Source organism: Micromys minutus (assembly GCF_963924665.1).
Source record: "Micromys minutus genome assembly, chromosome: 1".
NCBI classification, from domain to species: Eukaryota; Metazoa; Chordata; class Mammalia; order Rodentia; family Muridae; genus Micromys; species Micromys minutus.
Window position 1 is genome coordinate 141,315,402 of NC_137969.1, and position 16,324 is coordinate 141,331,725.

The window sequence follows — 16,324 nt, forward strand, 5'->3', positions numbered from 1 at the left end:
AAAATGGCTAAAAGAAAGCAAAGAAAAAATCTAGTACAACTAAACTGTCACCAAAATTTATAGGAGAGATATGTTTTCTCCTCACCCCAAAAATATATTTAGAGTATGTATATTATAAACTACTACATAAATCAAGTTACCAAAAAGTAATTGAAGAGAAATAACAGTTTTAAAAGGTACAGGTTGTTTTTATAAAAAAGGTCAGATATGTTCTCAATTTTGAAACACAAAGAACCTTATTTTACCCCAAGAATTTAATTTAAAAAAATGAAATTTTTCTTAAGAATATAATGGAGTTCTGTGCATTCAACATAAAGCCATGTTCTAGCAATAAGTAAATTTTCATGGTTTTCTACATTGTATTTCCTGTATAATTTGCCATAATTACATGAATCACTTCTTTGTTGTAGAATTTACTCAGAATTTCCCAGGAGAGGTATTGGGCAGAAATCAATTTCCTATTTACAAAAATTCTTAGAATTTATGTCAAACCTTTGTCTGCAACAAAACCACAAAATTAGCATTTCATTGCTCTGCGAGTTTAAATAGCTGGAGAGCAACCTCCTCAGCCATCTTCTGAATCATCTTCCAGCCTCCCTCTCCCTGCTCTGGGGTTCAAGGTATCGTTATTATATACCGAACAAAACATTCTATGATTCCATAAATCTGACTTCTTCTTCTGAATGAAAATGTATTTGCAATGTTTTCTGTTTGTTTATAAAATATTGATACTTTCTTAATATATGCATTTTCAGTTTAATATCTTCTCAGTGATTGACAGAGCTCACTATAGTTTTGGATAAATAAATTTACCTTTGATTATTTTGTAACTAAAATATTGCATACTAAAAAGTGATACAAAATACTTTTAAAATTAATTGACTGAGGTTAATAATATTAGCTGAGAGAATTTTCACAAAGAATCAAAGAATAGAATGTTTCAGATAGATTCACATGGAAGGTACTTTTTCAAAGAATTTCAGAAAAAAAGGCATGAATTCCTGTTGGGTTTTATTTCTTTATTTTGCCCACTTTGCAAATGTGATTCAAAGAGAAGTGTTCTTTCTAACTGTTTTTAAAGAATGATGCTACCTACCCTCATCATAAGGAACAACATATTAAATACTAAATTATTTTTGGACAGTAAGTAAAAATGGTGGAAATTTGGTATTTCTGAATGACATGAGATCTAAGAAAGGGCAGGCAAGATGGCTCAACATGTACAGAGAGTTGCCACAGAGGTCAGCATTGGCATTTCATCCTCTGACTTGACATAGGAGAAGAAAGAACTGACTTTAAATCTTGATCTCACAAGTTCTTCTCTGACTTATATATATATATATATATATATATATATATATATATATATATATATATATATATATATATATATATATATATACTGTGGCAATACAACGGATCAGAGAGAAAGGATTGGAGGTAACGATAAATAAATGAAAATTTAAAAAGGAAAGAATAAGATGACAAGAGTGGCGAACACTTGTTTCGTTTGCACAGCTGAACATCTGATGCTTTTAGAACTACTATGTATCAAGCTGATTTACTCTTATAGTAATAATTACTTCTTTGCAAAATGTTCATGGAAAAAATTATCAAGACAAGTTCTAACATTTTCTCAATCCTTTTTAAAAACAGATCTTGGCAACCATGAAACTCCTCATCCTCACCTGCCTCGTGGCTGCTGCTCTTGCGATGCCCGTGAGTACACTGATTAGAAGTCCTGCCCTCTTGTTAGAAATAACCTGCCACCTCTCTACACCTGAGACTCCTGCAGTAAAACCCCGAAGTATTTGATGACCTCTAAGTAACCACTGGAGTCAGAATTAGAAATGATTATGATTTCACATTTTGATCACGTTGTGCAACCTGTCCAAATCGAAAAGTCCAAGTCACATGTCCTATTAGAAATTAAATAAAATCACAATGAAAATCACAAATAAAAGTAAGAAAAAAAATAAAACATTGCATAGCTGTAGATAGCATGGCTGGAGGTAACAAAGCTCATTTTCTAATACAGCATGGAGTAAGTGACCTTCTAAGTATTCCAGAGGCATATCATATTTCTTAACCAAGTACAACAAAATGCCTTTTATTACAGAGTATTCTACAAAGTCAAATTCTCATTTTAACAACAATATCAACCAACCAGACTCCCCCCCAGAGCTCCCAGGCACTAAACCTCCAACCAAAGAGTACACATTGGAGAGATCCATGGCTCCAGCTGCACATGTAGCAGAGATTGGCCTTGACAGGCATCAATAGGAGGAGAGGCCCTTGGTCCTGTGGATGCTTGATGCCCCAGTGTAGGGAAATGCCAGGGCAGAGAGGCAGGAGGGAGTGGGTAGGTGGGTTGGGGAGCACCCTCATAGAAGGAAGGGAAGGCAGGATAGAATAGGGGTATTTCAGAGAGGAAACTGGGAAAGGGGATGACATTTAAAATGTAAATTAAAAAATCCAATAAAATAAAAAGGAAAATATATTCTCATTTCAGTTGCCTTGTATCAGAATAATTTTCCAAGAAATAGAAAACCTAGACAGCAAAGAAAAAAAGTATTTTATCTGTTGATGTCATTCTCAAAAGAAACAGCTTCTGACAAATTTTAATATTATTGTTAAAGAATATTCTTAAATAGCATTTTCAGGTAAATAGTATTATGTGTGTTACTATTGATATTTTGACTGTTTAGTACATTGTTAATTTCTCTCCTACTTTTCAGAGACTTCATTATAGAAATGTAATTAGCAGTCAAGTAAGTATCAGGCTCTGCCCTTCGAGAACTTTATCTATTCATGGGGCTTAAAAGAGACAAAGTCCATCTTTCTTTGTCTGTGGAACAGACACTTGCACGTCTTCTGGGGGTATTGTTTCAGTGAAAATATTAATACATCCAAGATTAATTGTTTAAACAGAGAGCACATGGGGCCAGGGAAACGGGTCAGCCGGTAAATGTGGGTGCTATGCATCTGTCCAGTCAGGCCCCAGTCCCTAGAGCCCAAGTTGGAAGGGAAAACACTACTCTTTAATCTTTAAGATTGTTCCCTGTCCTCCACACATCTAACTTGGAATAAAAATACCCACTTACACACACACACACACACACACACACACACACACACACACACATTCTTATACACAAGAGAACTATTTCAAGGACTTATTCACAAGAAATAGCAAAACAGAATATGTTAGCATATTGACATATTCTCTTCCATTTACTGTTTGTGACTCTTTATTTGCTCTAATTTTACACAGTGAGCCATGAAACAATTATCTCTACCATTGCTACTACAACGGGGATTAATCAACCTTTCTTTCTAGTATATGGACTAATGCTGTGTGATCATTTATTCTTTGCAGACTCAGCAGCAGCATAGCAACAGTGAGGTAAGCAGCCTGTACTGGAAGCCACACCCACACACCTTCAGTTAGCTGTCTTGGATGTGGAATGACTGCTGTACACGCAGTTTTATCTATCTTCAAAAGTTCACACAAGTGTTCAGATCCCTGGACTGCCCTCTCATTCTGTTTCCATCGATATGCAAAGTCTGTGTTGGCCATTTTGGAAAACAGATTCTCAGCAGGCTTCCAGTAAAGAGGAAACCCGTCAAGATTTTTGACATTTTTATATTCTTTTACACAGTCTGTAAAACTAAAATTACGAATTTTTTCCTCTACCTAAGAATCTACTGATTTACTCAGCTAAATTAAGCACTTAGATTCCTGTGGGGAGCAAATTCTTTTGTGTGTGTGTGTGTGGGTGGGTGGGTGTGTTAAAAATTCACTCTCATATAAATGAAGTGATATGTTTCAATGCATGGGCATACTTAGAGGTCAACTTATCATTTCATACTTCAAATTTTAATTCCGACAGGAACAGGGAATTTTTAAACAACCAAAGTATCTCAGCCTAAATGAGGTAAGTGTTTCCAGATCTTAACACACAAACACACTCTTAGAGGAATACTCAGTCTTTTCAGGTTGACAAAGCAGCAGGTTTTATTATACAATTTCTATGGATGTGCCATTGTACTTTGTTCTCAATGAAGGGATAAAGCAAAGTATAGTTCACTTGTAAAAACCATTTTTACTTGAACTGATGGCCCTGTTCATTCATTAAAAAGTAGATTCTAATATTAATTTACACCTAAATCAGTGCTTCTGGAAAAAACACTCGCCCTTTCTTTCCCTTTAGCCGCTCAGGTTCCCATGCTGACGATATACAGTAGTCCAGGAGCGCGAGTGAGTCTCCTGTGTGGTGTTAGTTCTCTGAAGTGGTTCTTATCTGTTGAATATACGAGGATCAGATTCTAATGGAAGACCATTATTTAAAAGACTTCATAGCTAACTCAACCTTGTCTGAATGATATTTTGTATATGTATATTTAATTATTCTTTAATTTTTTGATAATTCAATGTAATTACATCAGTTCCCCTTCTCTTTCTTCTCTTCAATCCTCTCAAGTAGTTGCCCCCGCTCTTCTTTCTTTCTTTCTTCATTAATTGGTACATACATACATACATACATACATACATACATACATACATACATACACATAAATGCATACATATACATATTTGTAAATATATCAGTACAGTGTACTCAGTGTGAATATATTATATGTGTTTTCAGTGTTGATCATTTGGTACAGGATAATCAATTGGTGTGTTCTTCCCTATGGAAGACCATTTCTCATACCTTTAGCATTGTTCGTGTAAGGTTGAGGCTTGCTGGGCTTTCCACTGTCCATGTTAACATCTCACACCCATACTCACCAGCACAACTGTCTAAACCCGAGCTGAGGAGGCACAGTAAGACTTAGTGTTAGACTTGAGAGAGGTCAGAATGAATCCATGGGTTATAATGTAGAGTTAAGATAAGTACTCAAGATTTAGTTCCATGCACCTTGCCACGGATCACTAAAGAAATGTCTGGCAGAGATACCAAAATCAAGTAGAACACATCTGAAAATACCTAAGAGCTCATTTAGCTATAGCACAGGAAAATATGGAACAGCAAAGGGGACACTTAAGTTCAGCATTGATATGACAGGAAACACTGGGACATTGACTAAAAGTAGATGGATTTTTAAATTTTTAAATTTTCAATGGGAAGTGATGACTTGTGCACTTGATTACAGGTTTCATTAGCTATGTCCTTTCTGCTAATACTGTTTTTGTTTCTTTTCTAACCATAAGGAATTCCTCAGCAACCTGAACAAAGTAAGATACATTCATACGTTTAAACTGCTACTAAAATCTGTGACTTAAAGTTGTGTTATACATGTTCCACTTTGATTTTCCAGCAGAGAGAGCTTCTGACAGGAGAACAGAATAATGAAATCAAGGTACTAATGTGTTCCACAAAAGCATGTGACAAAATATGCATTTACATATCATAAGAATGCTCTGGTTTCTACTGTCTATGGCACTGATTCATTAAACCTGTCAATCATGCATTCAAAATGGCTAATGGATTCTATCAATACCTTGAGGGGCTTCTGATTTTATGGACTTAAGAAACAACTGTGATGAAGTAAGATACACATATCACTCAATGACTAAAGAAATAAATGCATTCACAGTCTAGTCCATAATTGTCCTGTACTATGAAGGCTGAAAGAAGACATTGACAAGTGATGATTAAAAGCATGACATATGGGCCAAGCACAGCTTACATCATAAAATGTCATTCTTCTTTCACTGATCACAGCCTTTGAACTTGATTGATTGCTTACTACTTTTATAAAAATTCAATATTAAAAGAGCCTACAGGCCTCCAAATGATTAAGCTAAATGATGTATAATTTCTAAAATCTATTTAATGACTAAAAACTTTTTTTTCAGGTAACCATGGATGCATCAGCTCAGGTAAAGCCCTTTGCTTTAAATCTAATCCACTGAGTATTGGGAGTGGAGAACATAATAAAATTACCTCATCTAAATGAGAGAATAATTCTGATCGTCCCCCAAATATCTCTAATAGCTAGAAAGAAAAAATACTTTTACGTGTTTGCTGGAATTAAGTAGATGTCAGACACCAACGCTGATATTTTTGAACTTCAGTTCTGGGAGGAGGGCCTCTTTCTACTTGTGTGATGCTAAAACCTGGGTATAGGATATTAAGCTAAAAAAAATCATTTCTTAAGTATCTATACACTCTTGAGCCACACTCTACTCAAGTCCATTTTTATTTATCTTACGCCTTTTATACAACACTTTTCCTCAATGTCCAGAAGTCAAGCTAAAAGAAAACCAAAGGTTGCACTGTTCACAGATACATTAATATGTTCACAGTCACTCCCAATGTAGAACTCTAAAGATTTGGATTAATCTTGGAACTGCAAATTAGGAATGTGAAGACTTCGGTTTAGCAAGATTTGATTGTCTCTCTCAGTTCTAAGATACTGCCCTGGGCAGTTTTTGTTAGCATACATTTGAGTTGATAGTAATTAGTGTGGTTTTGTCTTGTTTTATTATTAGATAGTTTTACATTTGAATGAATTTCATGAAAAACAACATAAAAATTCTTCTTGTTTCTTTTTCTTAGGAACAGACTATGGCAAGTGCTCAGGTGAGGCTCTTTAATTTTAAGGAACTACACAATATTCATTGTACATATTGTATAAAGTCTGCTGCTTTTAAAACACTTTTCTTAAGCTGCACACACTAGGAAAATGAATTTAGAGGTATTTATTTCTTGGACTTCTCAGAGAACTGTGTTTTATTTTATGTTCTGACTGTAATTGGAAGTAAAAATTTAAGCCACTTAAGTAGTAGTCATTAGATTAAAAAAATGCTTATTTATTAAAATAAAATCTGAGAAACAAAATGTGCTTCAGATTTAGAGACCGCAGAACACTTTGCTGACATTTGGGACCAAGAACCAGCCTTTCTAGTCTTGAGTACAGCACCGAAACAGAAGGGGTTCACACAGCAGTGACCTCAGCTTAGTGACCTGTGCTGTCTACTCTAAAACATGGGAAGAAACTCCATCAGCCTATACAGTCAGTTTTCTCCAGAAACAGAACAAAATCAGTGGAATACTAAAATCAATATTTTGAAATGGATTATTAAAGATAAACCTATATATACTTATATTTGCATGAGTTAGAAGAAAGCATAACTATGTCAAAGGGTATATAATCTGAATCTAATTCATTAGTCAAATCTTATTCATAATGAGACTGTTATTATTAATATTTTTTGCTTCTTTGTTTCAAGTATGGCCAAAGTATGTGAGAATAAACACTGGCCCTGTCTTAGATAGCCATGCAGGATACAATTTCTTTAATTTTTCATTTTATTAAAAAATTCAAAACTTTTGCATTTATATAATAATGCAGCTAGTTGTCTTTGTTTAAATAGATTAAAAAATGACTGTTAGTATCTTTCTTGCTTGCCGAGTTATTAGAGTTCCCCTCACATAATTTTCAAGTAAAATTGATAAGAAAATACATTACAGTTCCCAGGGATCATTTTGCATAGTTTGTCTCAACACCAAAAAACCCCTTTCTGTGTGCTGTGGAACTGTTTTCGTCAAATTCTGAAACCTTCAGGAGGCCATGACACTCACTGTGTTCCTCTCCACAGGACGAGTCCTCCAGCAGCTCATCAAGCGAGGTAAAGGTTCCATTCTCGCTTCAAGACCCAGTTAGCTGGGAGACGTCTGTGAACATCTGTAGTAGGATATGTAACTGCAGCATAAGAGCTTCTTGCCTTAGAGTCTCTGTGTGTGACATTATAATAATTTTATTATGAAATCATCTTGTCAAAAATTGATTTAAAGATTATTTCTGGGCCTTGTGTGGTGTCCTCCCTTTTGATGGTTTATATTTAGTATCCTTCTTTGTCATCCTCAGATTCTTTAATAGAACTTGAGCGTTTTAACTTCCAAGTGAATGGTGTGTATGTCTTGTGTTGAGTATAGAAGTCACTTGTATCCAGGTTATTCTGACTCTGAGATAGAATAAGCAGTATTTACTCTTTGCCTCTTGCTAACCTAGAAAAAGGATGGTAGATGGAGAAGGTGCTGAATTCAATGCTTTGATTTACATGTGAAATTTTCAGCTATCGAAATAAAATGTAGGCAAGGGAGTGGTTATATTAATTTTTTACATGTTTATTTCTTTTACAACATTTGGAGTAATGTCCAAGGAAAACAGTAGTGAGAAGAAAAGGAGTAAAATATAAAGTTTAACCCTAATCATCAACTTCATCTTGTTTTCCAGCAACTTTTGTCTTAAGATCAGTTTAGGGCAGGAATTCAGTAATACAGTGTTTGCTTTATCACCTCTAATGAGAATATGTCATAACTATACATCTTTTTGTCCTCATTTTGTTAGGAAACTGAAGATGCTATCTCCAGTGTTACTGAGGTAGGATATATTTGCTACATTAAGCAAGTTAACAATATGCTATTATTAACCTAGGTTAAAAAAAAGTATGACCAGAAAACCTTCACACATTTGCCTCTTTTTTCTTTTATTTTAGCAGAAAAACATCGCAAGCCAGACCATGCTAAATGGATGCACCATGGTAAGACTTCAGTGAATCTGCCAAAAGCAAAATGTCAAGCATTAAGTGAGAACGAATCTGACAGAGCTATCTCTTTGGTATCAGCCTGAGTTGCAAGATGTAGTCTCATGAAATCCAAATGGCTGACTGCCAATTTCTAAACTTAAACTAAACCACATTTATGCTAGGTTTATGATTCTTCCATTTCAGCTAAAGACTATTTAATGTGTCATGGTCTATCACTTTTGAATCAGAATGATACTCTCTCTAAATGATGACATGTTAATTTGTCAAGCAGCCTCCAGCTGAAGCTGTGCTTTTCAATCACTCTGATGCATTCACTATGTCTTGTGATAAAATAAGCATTAAATTACTATTAATATGTTAACAGCAACACAGGGTAAACTCTAAATAAATTTAAATTCGTACTAGAAACATTTTAACTTGGTTCATGAAATACTCTAAATTTTTTGTAAAAGCTAATTTTTAAAGTAAGAAAAAACAAAGAATAGTTCATCTTCTTTCTGGTTATTCAGCCTGAGAGATATTGCAAGTGTAAATGATGAATACACTGAGAGATAGCTGCATTATGATTTGAATCACAGCACAATTTAGAGAATGTTTTTAATAATTATAAAAATGATTCATTTGTGGTAAAAAGAGTACTAATATAAAATTAATAATTTGTCTTCCCTTAGTCTCAGAAAAAGACATTACAATTTTAATATCTAAAACTATTGAATTGTGTACATGAAATTAAAATTTATTTTCATTTTCTACAGGAACAGCTTCAGAGACAGATCAAGCACAGTCAATTTCTTCAGGTAATCTTTTACTTATTATAGTGCAAATTAATATTTCATTATAGAAATGAAATAAATGAATTTCATTCACATATACCTATATTTAAATTTTCTATGTAGTCTAATTATTCTAGCTTTAACAAATAATAATCAAACAATTATTGTTCTAAATATCACCGTGTAAGCTTACCATTTCTACTTTTACTGAGGTAGAGTTCAAGTTTTTTAAATTTTTGATGGAAGCGTGACCTTAAAAGACCGGGGAGAAAATTTGGAGATATTATTACACATTCTACAGTGAATGTGGGCTTCTCAAGACTGACCTAAATTTAAACATACTTAATTGCTAAGTAGGGAAGAATTAACATTTGGGAAGTCTATGTTAAATATTATTTTAATATAAATTGTTTCAATCAATATACTAAAAAGAAACTATTTTTCTCCCTTAGCAAGCTTCCCTGGCCCAGGTGAGATGTTTTACTAAAGCTAAATTATTTTAATATTTATTAAATATTATGCCAAAACAAATTATGTGTCAATCAACATGCTAAAAGAAGGACTATTTTTTCTTCTTTAGCAAGCTTCCCTGGCTCAGGTGAGTTTGTGTTTTTTGGTTTTTTTTTTTTTAAGTAAATTTAAATTATTTTGATATTTATCAAATATGACAATGCAAATTACATGTCAATTGATATACTAAAATGAGACTTATTTTTCTTCTTTAGCAAGCTTCCTTGGCCCAGGTAATATTTTTTTACTAAATATAAATTATTTTAATATTTCTCAAAATTATCTCAATACAAAATCTGTGTCAATATACTAAGAGACACTTTTATTTTTCTTACTTAGCAATCTCTCCTGGCCCAGGTAAGATTTTCTTACTAAATCAAAATTATTTTAATTTATCTCAAGTATGTATTCTATGTCAATCAATATACCAAAAAGAGACTTTTTTTTTCTTTTTTAGCAACCTTCCCTGGCCCAGGTAAGATTTTTTTAACTAAATATAAGTTATATTAACTTATCTCAAATATACCAATACAAATTATATGACAATCAGAATACTGAAGTACTAATGGAGGCTTATTTTTCTTCTTAGCAAGCTTCCCTGGCACAGGTAAGACTTTTTAAAAACTAAATCTAAATTATTTTAATTTATCTCAAATACTATGCTAGTACAAATTCTTTGTCAACCAATATACTGAAGAATGCTTATTTTGTCTTCTTCAGCAAGCTTCTCTGTCACAGGTAAGATTTTCTTTTCTACTAAATCTTTTGAAATATTTCTCAAACACTATGGCAATACATATCCTATTGACATATTAAAGAATGCTCTTTCTCTTCCTTAGCAACCTTCCCTGGCACAGGTAAGACATATTTTCTCTATATCTAAATGACTTTAATTTATTTCAAATACTATGCCAGTACAAATTTTGTGTCAATCAATATGCTACAGTACTAAATGACATTATTTTTGCTTCTTCAGCTAGCTCTTCTGGCACAGGTATGATCTTAATTTTTTACTACATTTATTTTAATATTTCTCAAATACTATGCCAATACAAATTCCATTAATCAATATTCTAAAGAATGCTTATTTTCCTTTCTTAGCAAGCTTCTCTGGCACAGGTAAGATTTCGTTACTAAATGTAAATTATTTTAATATTTCCATTATGTTTTATGTAGTGGGATTCATATTGTTGCTCTAGTTTTGGGGTTGCTTACATTTAGAATAAATCTACAAAAATTATTTATTTCACCAATATAGACATTATTACTTCCTGCAGAAATTATCTGGTCAGAGTATTTTGGTGTCTTAGTTATGTGTGCCAGGTTAGGTGATAAACTTTACTGATTTTCAATGTATCCTGGCTTTGCATGGGTTGGCCATGCTATTTCATATTACTTATTACAATCTCTAAATAAAACCAAGTGCATTTTAATTGTTGACTATTTTTAAATGAATAAAATGAGCATACTAAAATAATCATTGTTTTTCTTTAGCAATCTGCCTTTGCCCAGGTGAGATAAATAAGTAAATTCAAAATACTTAAATGTTTATAGTCTGTGTTACATATTTACAACATATGTTGTTTTTTTAAACACAGAATCATCATCCAAGAATGAGCCAGGTCTACTACCCAAATATGGTAACCTTTTACTTGACATTTAACAAAAAAATTAATAATGATTACAAATAGGTATGAAAAAATATAGTCTTAGAGAATTTATATGCTTTCATTTCTTCCAGAGAATAAAATCTATTTACTCTTTATTTTCTAAACTCTAGAAAATTTAACCTTAGCTGACTTTTATTTATACATTCTAACTATAAAATCTTAAGATATTTTCAGTAATCTGAGCATAGAGTTAGTAATTTCTTCGATGGTGTACAGTCACTTCAATGTAGAAATCCAAATTACTTGAATATATGTATTTTCTGGATAGTGATATAGTCATTGTAGAAATTATGGTAGTATGGTGTTAGATATCTCAGTAAACTAGAATATATTTTTTAATACAGGAACAGCCTTACAGGATGAATGCATACAGCCAACTTCAAATGGTAGTATTTTTTTCCATATTATGAGATACTAATGTCTTATTAAGTCTTTGCTTTAAAATAGCTTCATATTCTTGAATAGATTTCTTTTTTCTGTCTCTCTTTTTCTCGGTCTCTGTCTCTCTGTCCCTGTCTCTCTGTTTCTGTCTATCTAACTCTGTTTCTCTGTCTGTCTATCTCTCTCTCATAACTTTTGTGTAAGAATAGGCATGGTCTATTATTGCTCCCATGTCTTAGCTCCTGTTGCAATCACAAGCTCTATGTAGTAACTATCTATAGTTATGTTTATTCCTGTCAACACTAATCTAATTGTCACATAACTCTACCTGTAGATTTCTAACTGTCAAACTGAGTGCAGTTTATGCATCTCGTGTTCAGATTCACTCATGTTCTCTTAGTAGGGAGATTTTCTTATTGGCACACTGTTCTTTAAAAAGACCAACTAGATTGACTCTGGATTATAGAGGGATTGTGACAAAATCCTTCAACTTTCTATTAAGCCACCTATGAGATGAATTTATTAGTCATCCAAAGTGAATACTATCTGCCGTACTCTGTATACCACTGTTTGTAAAGTGTCTCTAAGATTTAAGATAATCCAGTTCCTATGAAACAGCTGTTGCATAGCAGTTCTAACTCAGACAGAGCAATAGACCAATTGCATACCAAGCATGGAGTTTTCTAATAGGAACTCCCATTTTAATGAATTGGTGATTATCAGGGATGCTCCTGCGTTTATAGAAAAGGAATGTCACTGAATAATTAAACAGCAGCTAAAAAACAAGTGTCAGTTCCCAAGTTGCTAAAGAATCTCAAGGACAGTTTATTTCGCCCTTACAGTGTTAATAGATCCTAAAAAGTAATTCTGATTTTTTTTCCCTTTCCAGGGACATCCTATGAGTGTTGTAGATCAGGTAAAGCCTCGTGTGTGTGTATGTGTGTGTGTGTGTGTGTGTGTGTGTGTGTGTGTGTGTGTGTGTGTGTGTGAGAGAGAGAGAGAGAGAGAGAGAGAGACAGAGACAGAGACAGAGACAGAGACAGAGACAAAGACAGAGAGGCAGAGAGGCAGAGAGAGACAGAGAAACGAAGACAGAGAGACACAGAGAGAGTTTGCACAGGTGAATTTGTGTGGCATTTGTGTGTGCATATGTAACATTGCCGTGGCCTATTATGTATATTGGTATATGCATATCAGACATATGCATACTCATTACAGAATTTCTTAGCTTTTGACTACTAACAGGGTCTCCAGTGACAGTTCTGGTCTTGCTGTGAAAGATCTAAGTTGCCAAATACAAATGAGAGACTAACTCTTTAGTGATCTCTGAATGATGATGGTTTTAGTCCAAGTTTCTAACTTTAAGTTAGAAAAAAAAATCCCAATTTGATACCCTATCATCCAAATACTGCTCTGCCATAAAAATAATTTAGGTCCTCTATGTATATTCACATTGTGTCTCGCTTGTGGGAAATTAATATGTCTGTCAATGCTAATCTCCCTCAATTCCCGCCTCTTTATGTTTCTAGTGCTTGCATGTATTTTTACACTTAAAAGACATTGCTTTGTGTTCCAGTCTGAGACTGGGCCACCAATAGCTCCACCTGCATGCCTTACATAGAACATTCTAGTGTTTAAAGGAATGTGTAGGAGAGGGGTGGAACTTTCTTTCTGTGAACACGATTATGGTTAAATTTCAGATTTTAAGTACTGCGGTGGTTAATCAGCTTCCTAATGACTTGTCATTGTTTCTCAGGTCACCTTCATTGCATTCTTGAATGCTCCAACCACCTTAAGTGCTCAAAGTAAAATTCAAATTACAGGCAATCACTTGTTTTATTAAAGTGCAATGAATATATTGGTTTCATACATCTTTTAAAAGATGATGTAAAATTATATAGATAGATTTTATTACTTATAAATTTGGTTCAGTAGTTTATCTCTATGATGCCCAGTTATATGTAACTTAGAAAGATTGATTTTTTTCTCCTTCTCCACCAAGGCACTGGCCCAGTTCTCTGTTCAGGTAGCTTGCTTTAATTTAATTTCATTTTACACATATGTATAAATAAGAAAAGTAGAAATTTCAATATGTAGTTTTTGTTTTATTATTTATATAAATTTTCACAAAAAATTAGGATTTTTCAAAAATTTTATTCCTGGTTTTGTAAAATATAACTTCTTATATATAGATATTCCAATATTTCAGTATTATATACTTCAATATTATTCCAGTAATGTAATATCTAATATATATTTCAGTATTATATAGAAATAATCCAATATTTCAGAAAGAAATATACTCTTTTGTGCCCCTTTCTTTCTGAGAATAGCTCTGAGCAACCATTTAGAGATTTATTTTCTGTTTAATAGACATTCTGAGATATTGACCTTGGAGCCCTTCTTTTGATATCAAATTTCTTAAGGAAACTAAGATAGATTTAATTTAGAAAATTATTTTTGTGGTGAAAATATCAATGTGTTCTAATTAAAACCTAGAGACATTTATGCTATTAATTTCTTTGGGCTCAAGTAATCAGGCCTGTATAGATATCTGGTCCTTGGGATTCAGTTTTCAATAGTGACCTAAGAGAATGAGAGTGTGAGTTAGCTCTTCAGAGACACTAACAGCAAATGCTCACACATTTTGTTTTGTTTTTCCCTGCAGTCCTACCCACAATTCTTCCACTATAATGCCTACCCAGTTTGGACTTATGTTCCACAAGGCATGCAATACTTTACTCCCGAAGCTGATACCATCATCAAACCCACTGTCCCCAAGGATGCTGAAACTAACAAAATGTGGTGGTAAGTTTAGAAAAGTTAACAAAGACTGATACACTGATGTTAACGAAGAAAGCAATGTACCTTAAGGAACATTGGTAAAAAAAAAATATTTAGACTAAAAATGACCAGCCAGTGATGACTGCATGCTTTCTAGAAGCTGAGACTCGAAATTACTTCCCAGTAACACAAACAGCAGAATTCAACATTTAGTTAGTGAAACACATTTTAATCATGGAAAGAAAAAAAAATCCACTGACACACAATAAACACAATGCTTCAGTTTCACTAATCTCTAAGCACTTTCCTTCTGTGCATATGAATAATATAATATAAATACTATGTGTCTAAAAGAGCACATATCTAAGCATGTACTCATCCAGAGTTCAACTCCTGGTCTTTTTTTCAATTGAAATACTATGATAATACTTTTTTTTCTTATCCTTAAGGTGATCAATTTCAATAATTCTTTTGTCAAGAAAGTATTGTAAAAACAGATACTTAATAAATAGCCATCACTTTCCACATTGGAATTTTGCTATTAAATAAATTTACCTAATGATGTTAATAATTTTTCCCTCAGAGATATTAACACAACTCTCAGGAACTCCACAGTTATAACATTTGGTGAGTTTATAGACTGTAAGTCTAACCCTTCATCCTACTACCATTTGAAATTTGAATTTTCATAATTATGTGTTTAAATAGAAACCTAATATTTCACAGTATAAATTACACTAATAGAAAATTCTATGCGAGTGTGAATGTTGTTATTTCATGGAGTAGTTCCTCTGAGACATTTCTAGTAAAATAGCAAGATCATATTCTTTAAGATAATACAGTAGGAATCAATAGCAAGATATATATATATATATATATATATATATATACATATACAGTAAAAATAAATGTGTTTTAATCACTTAGCCACTGTCCCTTCTTCTCCCTCTGTGTTATATTTCTTAATTTCCCCCAAAATATCACATTAAAAAATGATAATCTTCTGGCCTACAAGACACTTTTATTATATTTTCCTGGTGGTATCTATAACACAAAGAGTTATAGATTAATAACAAGTTTTCAAGTCAACATAAACTGGACTGATGCATGTATTTAGTAGAGAAAAATTAACTAGCATGCCAGTTTGATATGAAAATAAAATGACTAGCAAAATGTATAAAATCATAACCATTTCTCTTCCCTCAGAAACTGGTATAACATAGCTAACCATATGTTTGTATCTCTACTTACAGATGTGACTGGATCTTCCGTTCCTCATCCTCTTCTTCTCTCTCCAATCAGCTTATGGAGCCTCTGTCTTACCTAAAGGCTTGACTGCTGTTTTAGAGTAGGAAAAAAAAAAACACCTCTTAGAGGGCAGTGCTTCATCTTGAGTTGTCTACCGCCTATTAGACAGCATAGCATCCTTCCTTAAGCTAACCTTTCGTAGTTCTTTTCCCTAAATCCCAGTTGCATCATCTGAGCAGAGATAATCAAGGTTCTTAACAAGTTTCTATTCTGGAAAGTGTGTTTTAAAAGTCTTGAAATGGATTGTTCTGAAAATGTCATCATATGGGGTAATTGTGTGTAGTAACTGAGATTGTCTTTCTCCTATTTTCAATAAATTACATTTTAAGGCACAA

General features: G+C 33.2%; 1 protein-coding gene across 1 annotated transcript; it reads left to right on the top strand.

Annotated features, from left to right (window-relative positions):
• Positions 1–598: 598 nt before the first annotated feature.
• On the top strand, positions 599–13,965 carry CSN1S1 (casein alpha s1; the record flags this gene model as incomplete). Its single annotated transcript, XM_080910828.1, has 28 exons — positions 599–620; positions 1,657–1,719; positions 2,739–2,771; positions 3,380–3,406; positions 3,894–3,938; positions 5,219–5,242; positions 5,326–5,367; positions 5,867–5,890; positions 6,570–6,593; positions 7,613–7,642; positions 8,365–8,397; positions 8,513–8,557; positions 9,319–9,360; positions 9,789–9,806; positions 9,917–9,934; positions 10,062–10,079; positions 10,186–10,203; positions 10,304–10,321; positions 10,436–10,453; positions 10,567–10,584; positions 10,686–10,703; positions 10,823–10,840; positions 10,948–10,965; positions 11,341–11,358; positions 11,445–11,486; positions 11,861–11,902; positions 12,787–12,813; positions 13,900–13,965. Exons 2-28 carry the CDS (start codon positions 1,669–1,671, stop codon positions 13,963–13,965), a joined length of 795 nt encoding a protein of 264 aa, XP_080766954.1. The 5' UTR covers positions 599–620; positions 1,657–1,668.
• Between the last annotated feature and the right edge of the window lie 2,359 nt (positions 13,966–16,324).